A 14,975-nucleotide genomic window follows, 5' to 3' on the forward strand; every position below is an offset into this window, starting at 1 on the left:
ATGAAATTTGTACGTTAATGTTCTAGAATAGAAATTTATTAAATGATATATTTGTTGAATTATGTTTTTATGCTTTTTGTTTCACAATAACAAACGTTAATATAATTCTTAGACATGAACGGTCTGTAGTATTATGTAATGAAAAACATTTTTTTTAAGAATAAAATTTATTATATATATAGGAATATAAAAACATATCTACAAAATCGTCTTGGGTTACATTTGGCACTTAATTATTGACTGGTAAGGCACTCGTTTGAACACGTATTATTTAAATTAAATCTAATGAATCATTCATAAATTCGAACGATTAAACGAAAAATCAATAATTAATACATGCAAAATAACTTCTATACAATGGTCCAGTAAAAATATCTTGAAATAAATAAAAAATATAGATAAGGTATCTTTCGGTCTACTAATTTGGTAATTGATTAGAACACGTTTATACTGTCTAAATATAAATAATGAAAACATGCCATTACAAGAATAACATAACATAACATCTTACACACATACCCTTTTAACATGACAATTGTAACAAGTATGATGATTTTGTAAAAGTGAACAAAATTTTTTTCACACTGCAGTGTTGCTAGGAGAAATATAAAGCAAGTTTGAACCTGATTCACAGAGAGGATTACAACTGAGACATATGTCAAAAAATTATGTTACAATCAGGGCCGGATTTAGGAGAGGGCAACCGGGGCTGCAGCCCCGGGATCTCTACAAAAAAGGGACCCCACAATAGACTACGGAAAAAATCGAATTTAGACTAGTAAACACTAGTAAACACAAACTTTTCTTTTCCTATTTTTTTCGCATTTTACATTGAAAAAAATTGCCCATTTTATTTTGAAAATAATTAGAGGCCAAGGGGCCTCCACTCCTTTGTTGCCCCGAGGCCTCCAGACCTCTAAATCCGACCCTGGTTACAATGACTAACTTTTAAAAATTATTTCTCTGGCATGTAGTATTGTAACAACGTTTTGATCGATTACAAGCTTTCAATCTCAGCAACTAATTGGCGTTTAGTTACGATCCCCGAAATAGTAGAGAATGTCGCCTTTATATTAAGTTAGTGAAATTATCTGTACTCTTTTGAAACCATTGAAAGCCAAAAATAATAATAAAATTATTTAGGTACACATTCTAATACATTTTTGTTAAGTAGACATTTCTTTTACGAAGTTGATTGATTTAATACTAAAACACCTCATTACGAGTTAAATAAATTAATTTAAATGTAATATACAAGTATTAAATTTGAATTAAACATATATAAAATCGTTTTTATCTTTACATCCATTGATTCCGTTTCGAAAACTATTTCTTATACTTTTTTTTATATTAACGACTTAATAATAATAAAACAAACTACCTCTACATAAATATAGCTTAATATATTTTATATACTTTTTACACTTCACTTATTATATCTAAGGCACAAGAATTACATAATATGGGTAAGTACATAACGTCTATATAACTATATAATATGAATAAATGTACAAAATAGTAACTTTTTAAGTTAAATCTTTAGTTATTTTCTTTGGTTTAAAGTTGAAAACTTGATTTGAAATATTTTCGTTATACGTACCTGTATGTTAACTTATAAAAAATACTAATCAGTAACTTATCTTTACCTAAGCCCGGTTCCAATATTCAATATTCGTTTAATTTTAATGTCGTTAGTATTATAAAACTAACCGTTTTAACCGACTTAAAAAAAACGATGAGGTTACTCAATTCGACCATATATATGTATATAATGAACCGATTTTGATAATTATTTTTTTGTTAAAAAGGAGATATCCCAAGTGTGGTACCATGATAAGGAAATCAGGATCTGATGATGTATATAAATAATTTATGTATATAAATATTATATAATTGTAAAATTATAAATATAGAAGATTAGCTCAAAGACAAGTAAAAAGTTTTACGATAAAAATAAAATAACATTAAAACATAAATAATTATTTATAGTACTAACTGCGTGTTTAAAAAATAGAATGAGGCAACCCTAATCGTGTCCCAAGTAATTGGGTGACTGCTTGGGCTATCCCAATCGGACACAAACTTTTTTCCTTTAGTAGAATCCGTTGAAAGTTTTAATATAGGTTTTTTATACCACTAGGTCGGCGTACGGCTCACATGATGGTATGAAAAATTAAAAAAGTGTGTGTGTCAGCACCGACACACGACTGGAGTTTACTCTTTCAGATCGACTGTCTAAATAGAAACAAAAAAGTCTTACTAGTCAAAGAAAAATATTAATACAATATTCAATGGTAAATAAACGAATCAAATAACGCCATCTATCGGAACATAATTGGGTTCCGATAGATGGCGTTGCGAGAAAGGTAATGAGGTCATTCGTTCAGTAGATTCTACTTCTCATATTATTTTCATACCGGGTGCATTGTATGAAAATCGATTCTCAAGGAGTTAACTCCAATGAGCTCCAAAACAACTGTGTATAAAAGTGGATAATTGTAGATAATATAACGATTATTTCAACTTTACGCGTTTGACAGATCGCAATAATGAACGTCTGTCGTCTCAGCCAGTTTATCGGGGGTACAAAACAAAAATCACAAGTTAATCGAATATAAGCAAATCATAAATTAAAAATTAATCTTCTATACCTATAATACTTATAAATATTAAATTCTAATTAAACTGTTAGACCACTTGCGTCACGATGGCACTACGATATCACAGTAATTCCTATACTGTGACGTAACATTTATCTGTGTGCGTAATAAGCTGTGTAGGCGCTGTTGTGGCCTCCGTGTGGCTGGTACCTGCAACATGTAAGTAATAATAAATGTATAACTATTAATAAATTAATACGTGAAGCAAAACTTTTGTATTACTTTTTACGATAAATGCGTGGAAGGAGGAGTATGAAATTTGGTATCCTACCGCACGGTGTGCGCCTCCTTCAACAAGAGAGTGTGTCCTACCGCACGGTGTGCGCCTCCTTCAACAAGAGAGTGTGTCCTACCGCACGATGTACGCCTCCTTCAACAAGAGAGTGTGTCCTACCGCACGGTGTGCGCCTCCTTCAACAAGAGAGTGTGTCCTACCGCACGGTGTGCGCCTCCTTCAACAAGAGAGTGTGTCCTACCGCACGGTGTGCGCCTCCTTCAACAAGAGAGTGTGTCCTACCGCACGGTGTGCGCCTCCTTCAACAAGAGAGTGTGTCCTACCGCACGGTGTGCGCCTCCTTCAACAAGAGAGTGTGTCCTACCGCACGGTGTGCGCCTCCTTCAACAAGAGAGTGTGTCCTACCGCACGGTGTGCGCCTCCTTCAACAAGAGAGTGTGTCCTACCGCACGGTGTGCGCCTCCTTCAACAAGAGAGTGTGTGCTACCGCACGGTGTGCGCCTCCTTCAACAAGAGAGTGTGTCCTACCGCACGGTGTGCGCCTCCTTCAACAAGAGAGTGTGTCCTACCGCACGGTGTGCGCCTCTTTCAACAAGAGAGTGTGTCCTACCGCACGGTGTGCGCCTCCTTCAACAAGAGAGTGTGTCCTACCGCACGGTGTGCGCCTCCTTCAACAAGAGAGTGTGTCCTACCGCACGATGTACGCCTCCTTCAACAAGAGAGTGTGTCCTACCGCACGGTGTGCGCCTCCTTCAACAAGAGAGTGTGTCCTACCGCACGGTGTGCGCCTCCTTCAACAAGAGAGTGTGTCCTACCGCACGGTGTGCGCCTCCTTCAACAAGAGAGTGTGTCCTACCGCACGGTGTGCGCCTCCTTCAACAAGAGAGTGTGTCCTACCGCACGGTGTGCGCCTCCTTCAACAAGAGAGTGTGTCCTACCGCACGGTGTGCGCCTCCTTCAACAAGAGAGTGTGTCCTACCGCACGGTGTGCGCCTCCTTCAACAAGAGAGTGTGTCCTACCGCACGGTGTGCGCCTCCTTCAACAAGAGAGTGTGTCCTGCCGCACGATGTACGCCTCCTTCAACAAGAGAGTGTGTCCTACCGCACGGTGTGCGCCTCCTTCAACAAGAGAGTGTGTCCTACCGCACGGTGTGCGCCTCTTTCAACAAGAGAGTGTGTCCTACCGCACGGTGTGCGCCTCCTTCAACAAGAGAGTGTGTCCTGCCGCACGATGTACGCCTCCTTCAACAAGAGAGTGTGTCCTACCGCACGGTGTGCGCCTCCTTCAACAAGAGAGTGTGTCCTACCGCACGGTGTGAGCCTCCTTCAACAAGAGAGTGTGTCCTACCGCACGATGTACGCCTCCTTCAACAAGAGAGTGTGTCCTACCGCACGGTGTGCGCCTCCTTCAACAAGAGAGTGTGTCCTACCGCACGGTGTGCGCCTCCTTCAACAAGAGAGTGTGTGCTACCGCACGATGTACGCCTCCTTCAACAAGAGAGTGTGTCCTACCGCACGGTGTGCGCCTCCTTCAACAAGAGAGTGTGTCCTACCGCACGGTGTGCGCCTCCTTCAACAAGAGAGTGTGTCCTACCGCACGGTGTGCGCCTCCTTCAACAAGAGAGTGTGTCCTACCGCACGATGTACGCCTCCTTCAACAAGAGAGTGTGTCCTACCGCACGGTGTGCGCCTCCTTCAACAAGAGAGTGTGTCCTACCGCACGGTGTGCGCCTCCTTCAACAAGAGAGTGTGTCCTACCGCACGGTGTGCGCCTCCTTCAACAAGAGAGTGTGTCCTACCGCACGGTGTGCGCCTCCTTCAACAAGAGAGTGTGTCCTACCGCACGGTGTGCGCCTCCTTCAACAAGAGAGTGTGTCCTACCGCACGGTGTGCGCCTCCTTCAACAAGAGAGTGTGTCCTACCGCACGGTGTGCGCCTCCTTCAACAAGAGAGTGTGTCCTACCGCACGGTGTGCGCCTCCTTCAACAAGAGAGTGTGTCCTACCGCACGGTGTGCGCCTCCTTCAACAAGAGAGTGTGTGCTACCGCACGGTGTGCGCCTCCTTCAACAAGAGAGTGTGTCCTACCGCACGATGTACGCCTCCTTCAACAAGAGAGTGTGTCCTACCGCACGGTGTGCGCCTCCTTCAACAAGAGAGTGTGTCCTACCGCACGGTGTGCGCCTCCTTCAACAAGAGAGTGTGTCCTACCGCACGGTGTGCGCCTCCTTCAACAAGAGAGTGTGTCCTACCGCACGATGTACGCCTCCTTCAACAAGAGAGTGTGTCCTACCGCACGGTGTGCGCCTCCTTCAACAAGAGAGTGTGTCCTACCGCACGGTGTGCGCCTCCTTCAACAAGAGAGTGTGTCCTACCGCACGATGTACGCCTCCTTCAACAAGAGAGTGTGTCCTACCGCACGGTGTGCGCCTCCTTCAACAAGAGAGTGTGTCCTACCGCACGGTGTGCGCCTCCTTCAACAAGAGAGTGTGTCCTACCGCACGATGTACGCCTCCTTCAACAAGAGAGTGTGTCCTACCGCACGGTGTGCGCCTCCTTCAACAAGAGAGTGTGTCCTACCGCACGGTGTGCGCCTCCTTCAACAAGAGAGTGTGTCCTACCGCACGATGTACGCCTCCTTCAACAAGAGAGTGTGTCCTACCGCACAGTGTGCGCCTCCTTCAACAAGAGAGTGTGTCCTACCGCACGGTGTGCGCCTCCTTCAACAAGAGAGTGTGTCCTACCGCACGATGTACGCCTCCTTCAACAAGAGAGTGTGTCCTACCGCACAGTGTGCGCCTCCTTCAACAAGAGAGTGTGTCCTACCGCACGGTGTGCGCCTCCTTCAACAAGAGAGTGTGTCCTACCGCACGGTGTGCGCCTCCTTCAACAAGAGAGTGTGTCCTACCGCACGGTGTGCGCCTCCTTCAACAAGAGAGTGTGTCCTACCGCACGGTGTGCGCCTCCTTCAACAAGAGAGTGTGTCCTACCGCACGGTGTGCGCCTCCTTCAACAAGAGAGTGTGTCCTACCGCACGGTGTGCGCCTCCTTCAACAAGAGAGTGTGTCCTACCGCACGGTGTGCGCCTCCTTCAACAAGAGAGTGTGTCCTGCCGCACGATGTACGCCTCCTTCAACAAGAGAGTGTGTCCTACCGCACGGTGTGCGCCTCCTTCAACAAGAGAGTGTGTCCTACCGCACGGTGTGAGCCTCCTTCAACAAGAGAGTGTGTCCTACCGCACGATGTACGCCTCCTTCAACAAGAGAGTGTGTCCTACCGCACGGTGTGCGCCTCCTTCAACAAGAGAGTGTGTCCTACCGCACGGTGTGCGCCTCCTTCAACAAGAGAGTGTGTCCTACCGCACGATGTACGCCTCCTTCAACAAGAGAGTGTGTCCTACCGCACGGTGTGCGCCTCCTTCAACAAGAGAGTGTGTCCTACCGCACGGTGTGCGCCTCCTTCAACAAGAGAGTGTGTCCTACCGCACGGTGTGCGCCTCCTTCAACAAGAGAGTGTGTCCTACCGCACGATGTACGCCTCCTTCAACAAGAGAGTGTGTCCTACCGCACGGTGTGCGCCTCCTTCAACAAGAGAGTGTGTCCTACCGCACGGTGTGCGCCTCCTTCAACAAGAGAGTGTGTCCTACCGCACGATGTACGCCTCCTTCAACAAGAGAGTGTGTCCTACCGCACGGTGTGCGCCTCCTTCAACAAGAGAGTGTGTCCTACCGCACGGTGTGCGCCTCCTTCAACAAGAGAGTGTGTCCTACCGCACGATGTACGCCTCCTTCAACAAGAGAGTGTGTCCTACCGCACGGTGTGCGCCTCCTTCAACAAGAGAGTGTGTCCTACCGCACGATGTACGCCTCCTTCAACAAGAGAGTGTGTCCTACCGCACGGTGTGCGCCTCCTTCAACAAGAGAGTGTGTCCTACCGCACGGTGTGCGCCTCCTTCAACAAGAGAGTGTGTCCTACCGCACGGTGTGCGCCTCCTTCAACAAGAGAGTGTGTCCTACCGCACGATGTACGCCTCCTTCAACAAGAGAGTGTGTCCTACCGCACGGTGTGCGCCTCTTTCAACAAGAGAGTGTGTCCTACCGCACGGTGTGCGCCTCCTTCAACAAGAGAGTGTGTCCTACCGCACGGTGTACGCCTCCTTCAACAAGAGAGTGTGTCCTACCGCACGGTGTGCGCCTCCTTCAACAAGAGAGTGTGTCCTACCGCACGGTGTGCGCCTCCTTCAACAAGAGAGTGTGTCCTACCGCACGATGTACGCCTCCTTCAACAAGAGAGTGTGTCCTACCGCACGGTGTGCGCCTCCTTCAACAAGAGAGTGTGTCCTACCGCACGATGTACGCCTCCTTCAACAAGAGAGTGTGTCCTACCGCACGGTGTGCGCCTCCTTCAACAAGAGAGTGTGTCCTACCGCACGGTGTGCGCCTCCTTCAACAAGAGAGTGTGTCCTACCGCACGATGTACGCCTCCTTCAACAAGAGAGTGTGTCCTACCGCACGGTGTGCGCCTCCTTCAACAAGAGAGTGTGTCCTACCGCACGATGTACGCCTCCTTCAACAAGAGAGTGTGTCCTACCGCACGGTGTGCGCCTCCTTCAACAAGAGAGTGTGTCCTACCGCACGGTGTGCGCCTCCTTCAACAAGAGAGTGTGTCCTACCGCACGATGTGCGCCTCCTTCAACAAGAGAGTGTGTCCTACCGCACGGTGTGCGCCTCCTTCAACAAGAGAGTGTGTCCTACCGCACGGTGTGCGCCTCCTTCAACAAGAGAGTGTGTCCTACCGCACGATGTACGCCTCCTTCAACAAGAGAGTGTGTCCTACCGCACAGTGTGCGCCTCCTTCAACAAGAGAGTGTGTCCTACCGCACGGTGTGCGCCTCTTTCAACAAGAGAGTGTGTCCTACCGCACGGTGTGCGCCTCCTTCAACAAGAGAGTGTGTCCTACCGCACGATGTACGCCTCCTTCAACAAGAGAGTGTGTCCTACCGCACAGTGTGCGCCTCCTTCAACAAGAGAGTGTGTCCTACCGCACGGTGTGCGCCTCTTTCAACAAGAGAGTGTGTCCTACCGCACGGTGTGCGCCTCCTTCAACAAGAGAGTGTGTCCTACCGCACGGTGTGCGCGTGCGCGGCGTACAACGGGCCGCTGCTGCTGGGCTCGCCGCCGTACGGCTGCGCCAGCGGGTGCGCCTCCTCGCGCCGCCGCCCGCGCGCCGTGGCCGCCTCCGGGGGGCTGGCGAGAGATATTCTATTTAGTTATTTATCGAAGTTAAACTTCTTTACGCATACTTAGCTTGGAGTGTCAGCTGGTGAATAAGCTAGTGGTCATATATGGAAAAAAGTGTGTGCGTACAAAATACACATGTCAGAAGTGAAACTTCTTTGGCAAACTAATTTTTAAATCTCGTTTATATTTATACAAATTGAAATCTTTAGATTTCCGTTCCAACTCCACTGACTAAAACGTTGCCGTTTCATCAAAACGTTGCCGTTTCATCAAAACGTTGCCGTTTCATCATCATATTTTTCAAATTTTACCCTCATGTGCCTAAAGAAGTGTCACCTTTAGGAATTGGTTATCGGTAAAGTTGGTTTACGGATAAAAGTTTAACGTGACAATGTCATAACGAAACATCTTTTCGGACGCATAGGCCAATCGAGTGGGTAGATACGGAGCAAGCGTACAATGAGCGTAACGTACAATGAGACATCCTTTTTCGTACATGCCAGCCGGCGTTCATCGATTCATTAGACGTTTCCACGTCAAAAACAATTTTCGTTTAAAACTAATAGATCTCAGTAACCGATTTACGAAAAAAAAAAGATGAACTTCTCAGTCGACTGTATTTTTTTTTTTTTTAACATAGCTTTGTACCTTTAAATTTTTATATTAAAGCCTAATATCTACGAAATGGAACTTTTCTTATTCCGTGTTAATATCGACGTATTTTTAAAAGAATATATGTGTAGTTTATTCATATTACGTAATTATCACCTTCTATAAATAACATTGAAATACAAAACTCCGCGACACAGCTCGTAGGATCACATTACACGTTAATACTTTGTTTTGACAAGCAACGACAAATGACGTCCATATATTATTCAGAATTAATCGATTGTACCGGGAAGTGATAAAAAATGATACGGTTTTTTGCCAGTTTGAAACTTTGTGCACGTGGTGAACGTAGCACTGATTGATGATCGATACGATAAACAAACTTTTACTGCTGGACACACACGTTGGCATCGGTGAATGAAAAAGTTTTTAAAATAAAACACATGTATTTATTTATCTATAAAAATAAAAATTTTTCGCCAAAATAATTGTACGAACATGATTACTGAACGACTGCACTAAACATTCAAAATATTTTACTATTATTTGTTTATTTATTTTTTTTTTTTTTTTTTTTTTTTAATATATAGATAGGCTGGCGTTTGACCGCTATTTCACCTGAAAATGCGGTCTAAGATGGAGCACGCTTACCTAGAAGTAACCTATTCACTCGCGACTTAAAGATCCCCAGGTCATAGCTTTCGGGGAACACAGACGCTGGTAGACAGTTCCATTCTTTGGCCGTACAGATCAAGAATGTACTAGCGAATCGCTTAGTGCGTATAGGGGGAATGTCAACCATATAAGAGTGACGTAACGAAGAGCGTCTGGTTGTACGATGATGGAAGGGGGAGGGGGGAATCAGATCATGGAGTCATCAGTCATCATTTAATCTATATCTTTGTTTTATTTGGTTTTTACTGAGGTAGCGCACAGCAGAAAATTTTGTGCTCAAAATATGGCGCAACTCGACTGGGAGTAGTACCTCGACCTTACAGCAGATCACAACTAATCAATACTGTTTTCAACTAGTGTTGTGTTCCTCTTTGTGCGTAGGGTGACCAGAGTTCTTTGGAGGAATTATGGGTAGGGTCAGCAAAGCGCTTGCGATGCCGTTCTCTGGTGTTGCAGACGTCTACGAGCTACGGTAATCGCTTACCATCAGGTGAACCGTTCGCTTGTTTGCCGACCTAGTTATATAAAAAAAAAACCTTCAAGTGTTGTCTAAAAAATCGATAAAAAAATGGCGGCACCAAGTTCTATAGTTATAAATAAATGCAATTTAAAAATAACGGTTGTAACAAAATTGCATACATATATTCCTAGTTCTTTTATCTTATCTACTTCGTTTAAGACAGTAATCGTTTATATGAGATTCCAGTAAACATTGTAAAATAGCGCCACTCTTATTGGTCGGTAGCGTAACGGTAAAATGTTAGTAGCCAAGCAATAAAATCGAAACGTAAACATTTTAGTTTTACGACATACAGAACTTTGGCCTTTGATACATTTCATATCATCTATAACCATTGTTTGTAGTATCCATTGCTAAACGTAAAAATTACTCTAACCTTAAACTTAATTTAATAATTGTTTTTGCTGGCAAACGAAAAAAATGATTTCAATTACATCGACAAATAGTAATACAACGTAAGAAGACGAAAACGTCATGTAATTATTTTTTCTATAAATTTAAAAAAAAAAAAGGAAATAAAAATAGTATCTATGACTCCAAGATTGATTATTTGTTAGGAAATAAGTCGAAATTTTGAAATTTAATTTCAAACCAAGAGTAAAGAGCAATAACTCTGTTCATTCATTTATTTATTTTTTGACGGGTGCCTTAAAATGTAACTGTGCACGCGTTAGTGAAATTTAACTTTACAACGCGCGGTTAATTAAGTTTCAATTAAGTTGATATCTTATTAATACTAGGTTTATACTAGGTACGTAATTGAGTATACAAATGAAACAAGCAAAATTATTAAATTAAGTAACAAAACAACTAATAAACGAATAAATATTTAATGTTTGAAACTAAAACTATTTCATGTAATCGATTGAAAATTATTCTTAAATGCTATCGATTATTTCTTTAAATCGAATTGGTAACGTGTGAGGGAGTCACTAATTTCTAATTTTCTTGAACTGTCAAAAAGAAAATAAACGAATGGGGTATATATAATTCTTTACAAAGTTAACAATAATATTTTCTTTAAAAACAACAAAGTCGCAAAACATAATAATAAAACTCATAAAAATCAAAAGATTCTAGACAGCGTTTTAAGTTTATATAAAATCTAATAAATAACTCATTTAATAATAAAATGTCTTTATTAATAAAAATAAAAATAAAGAGACATGCAGAAGTAATTACAATGGCGGGAAACACGGCGCGTCCGCCATTACTGTCAGACGTAACTCTTTAGTCTCTGGTCGAGTCGTAAAAGTAAATTGTCACCGGCTGCTGAAATCGACTCGAACGGAACGACTTGCTACATAAAATATAATCATTTACACTCTAAACTTGATTCATGGCGTATTTTGACATCGAATGGCGTCGAAAAATGTGGTGTTCGTTTACACGACCCCTGTGTCTGTTTTTCATTCTCGTACGAAATTGTCAAAGATTAATATTATTATTTGAAATTATCGCCATATCTTTTTTTGTGAAACTCGATTTTTTTTTTAATTGTATACAAAACCTTGTCCGGAAAATAACGAACCTTAAAAATAAGAAATATCTAATTAATTACAATCGTCCATAAACTATACGCCTACATACCTAAATCTCTGTGATCAATTAAATATAAATAAATATCATTGACATACACACACGGTTGTCTGTTTCTAATGTAAGCAACTTAATGGTTGTGTTATAGGTGATAGTGATTTGTGGGTTGACAATTTTTTTTATACAGATTCTGATTTTAAAAAATGATGACTATTCCATTGGCACAGCATTGCCCTGCTTTCTGCTCCAGGGGCAGTGGGTCTGTTCTCGCCCCGAGTCAGATCGCAATATGGTGTGGTGTAGTATATGTTCATCCAAAAAAAAAGTATCTATATCGATTAGCTATTACCCCAAACATAGGCATTTTGTTGACTACCGACGACCGTGTGTGTATTACTAAGCGTAATTATGAACTTTTAAATTCGACTTTAATCACAATTTTGAAGGCTTATTACAAAGTTGATTTCGAAACTAAAGAGTGTAATTTTAAGTAAAATTCTATTGAGTTAATTATTTGATTTTATTGTAATTTTAATTAAGACAGCTTGTAATATCTAAGTATAACTAATACAATATTATAAAAAAAAAACATAATTACTCACCAATCATCTGGATCGCAGTCCCGAAAACCTTTGGCGAACGGATTACTTGCTATTTTTAATTGTGTTATCTGGAAGATAATAGAAAGAAAAAATAATTTCAACAGACACTACCCTGCATTGTGCACGATCTCTAATTCTAATTCTGGTTATTTTTTTTTTTTGTAACGAAATTATGCTAAAAACGGTCTAATTTTGAAGTTAGATAGGTAAGGGTTTTTTTTTTGTAACGAAATTATGCCGATAAACGGTCTAAATTTGAAGATAGGTTAGGGTGTTTTTGTTGATCTTAGATCTTTGTCTTTTACAGTTATTTAGACAAAAATAATGCATTTATGCTTACATTGCTTCTGAGCGAAACGCTGTGGCGCGCCATTTTTTTTAAGGCGTCTATCTCTCAGTTGGTAAACATCAATTGTATTATTTGTTAAAATAACGTGTGAAAACCTTTAAATAACGTGTGAAATGTGAAAATAGCGTGTGAAATGTGAAAATAACGTGTGAAAGCTAGTATACGGAGCATGAGTAAAGTAAGTGGTATCGTTTGTTGATCTTGCAGTCGATATCGTTTTTACATACTCCTGTTCGAAAATAGTTGGTTAAAGCTGTGGAACGGAGCATGAGTGGCACATCCTACAGCGCCGGAGCTAAGGTGGAGCCAGATGCGGATCTCAAAGGTATTATAACAGCTGTAAACTCTTCGTCTAATCTCAAAACTTTAACCATGGATATTTCCATAACATCTTCATAACCATAGCTTTCCGAAGGGTAGCAGTGTTACCTAGTGTTGCTCTTCCTCTAGCCCCCACTCCCCAAAATCCCATAATTCGATGGTTCTTAATCTAAAGACTAGCCACAAATCTATACGACCAATACAAATGTCTGTCGTGAGCGGGGATCGAACCCGCGACTGACAGCGCAACAGCCAGCTATGTGACTGCTGCGCCAACGCGTCCTCAAACCTTTTGTGTATGTGTTATTTTTTAAATTAAAAAGATAACTTACTCTATGGTTCTGGTAGGCCGTGACCGCAGTGAAGCCGGTCTCGGGAAAGATGAAGGTACGGTAGGGAACAGTACCGGGCGCAGTGGCCTGCCCTTCCCCGGGTAGGTACACCACGTGGAGCCTCGGTTGGTAGCGGTGCATCGAGTTGAGAATTATCTACGCGGATGTATTAAAAATATTTATACTATGAACGATGTGTTAGATTAAGGAGTTGAGTTGTCTCGCCCGTTAGCGCAGTTTGTAATTGTACTGTTTTTAAGTTTATCGGTAGGGCACAGCAGGAAATTTTCTGCTCAAAATATGAAGCAGCCCGACTGGAGTAGTACTTCGATTTTACAGAAAATCACAGCTAAATAATACTGTTTCCAAGTAGAGTTGTGTTCCTGTTGTTGAGTAATGTGGCCAGAGCTCCAGGGGTCAGGGGTAAGGTCAGCAACGTGCTTGCGATGCTTCTGGTGTTGCAGGCGTCTATAAGCTACGGTAATCGCTTGCCATCCATCATGTGAGCCGAACGCTTGTTTGCCAACCTAGTAATATTAAAAAATTACTGAAGTAAAACTTCTTTACCAATAGGCCTACACTGTTTCTTAGATATATGAAACGTAACTGACTATAAGAGAAAAAGAGAAAGAAAATGTGTGCTCGCACCTCTCTCTTGCTCCGTTCGCCTCGCCCGATTACACTTTTCATAACTCTTTCACTTACTCCCTAAGTCAAACGCGCATAAAGTAGTCTTACTTCGATCAAAATAAATCAAAGACCAGTATGCTCACGTGTCCGTTGTCGTCGAGCTGGTTGTTGGTGAGCTTGAGCTTGTCGAAGGAGACGAGCTGGCGCGTCCAGTGCGCGCCGGCGGCGGGCGAGTCGGGGTGCACGTGGATGCGCGGCGGCGACACCGGGTCCGCCTTGCCCGCCACCACCCAGCTCGAGCTGCGCGCCGCCCGTATATATCAATACGTGAAACAAAAACATGGTACCCCTTTATACGAAAATAGATTGAATTAAATAAATTATTCTTTTATAGTTATTATATTCATATAAATACCGGTAAAATCGGTATATCTGCATAATACCTTAACAACCTGTTACAAAATGTAAGCCTTTGGAAAGCATATCTGCATCACCTGCTATCGAGCGTACCTTTAATACCTATCATCAATGTAAACCTGTACAACCTGCTACGAAATGTAAAAGCTACAAAATACCTGTTACAAAATGTTAAAACCGGACAATACCTGTGGAAAGCGTATCTGTATCTCTTGTCGTCGAGCGGCACGAAGTCGACCAGCAGCAGGTAGTCCGCGTTGGGCAGCAGGCCGGACAGACGCGCCTGCAGCGCGGGGAACATGCGGCGGCCGGCCTTCGTCACGATCATCTCCGTGCCGAGCTCGTGGAAACTGCGCCATAGCGCCGCCAGCTCCAGTGACGCACTACATCGCGCCACCGCTGGGTGAAGCGTCACGCTCTGACTCGACACCTGCCAGCGACCCACGACTTACTACCACAGCTATCAGCTATGTTATTTAACGACGCGTTAGTACAACGGTCATTGGCAGCAATACGACGATATCTGTGACTCTGGCAGTCGCGATTTCGATTGCATCGCATCATGGATCTCACTTGGCATTTGTACTGGTCATAGAAATGTTAGTCCTTTTCTGGGCGTTTGCGTTTGTGTATTGTGTGATTCCGGACCTTGTGGGGTCCGTTGAGTGTGTAGCGTTTACTTATTTAGGCTAAGATCTAGACTAGGTAAAACCGAATTAGAAAAACCGAATTATGGGGTTTTTGGGTGTGGAGGGTGGAGGGTGTAGGGAAATCTATACAAGGTAACACTGTCACACCTCAAAACCCCAAGGTTATGGAGATATCCATGGTTAAAGTTTTGAGGTT

General features: G+C 43.0%; 1 protein-coding gene across 1 annotated transcript in view; it reads right to left on the minus strand.

The window, feature by feature from the left end:
• Window positions 1-2,637: 2,637 nt before the first annotated feature.
• Window positions 2,638-14,975, minus strand: part of LOC123663705 (T-box transcription factor TBX1-like) — a 54,985-nt gene continuing 42,647 nt past the window's right edge. Inside the window, exons 4-9 of the mRNA XM_045598372.1 lie at window positions 14,318-14,559; window positions 13,856-14,012; window positions 13,083-13,238; window positions 12,081-12,148; window positions 8,016-8,138; window positions 2,638-2,810 (exon numbers count right to left, since the gene is read on the minus strand). Of these exons, the coding sequence (XP_045454328.1) occupies window positions 2,753-2,810; window positions 8,016-8,138; window positions 12,081-12,148; window positions 13,083-13,238; window positions 13,856-14,012; window positions 14,318-14,559 (804 nt within the window). The 3' untranslated portion in view covers window positions 2,638-2,752. The remainder of the gene's footprint in view (window positions 2,811-8,015; window positions 8,139-12,080; window positions 12,149-13,082; window positions 13,239-13,855; window positions 14,013-14,317; window positions 14,560-14,975) is intronic.

This window comes from Melitaea cinxia, chromosome 20 (assembly GCF_905220565.1).
Source record: "Melitaea cinxia chromosome 20, ilMelCinx1.1, whole genome shotgun sequence".
NCBI lineage: Eukaryota > Metazoa > Arthropoda > Insecta > Lepidoptera > Nymphalidae > Melitaea > Melitaea cinxia.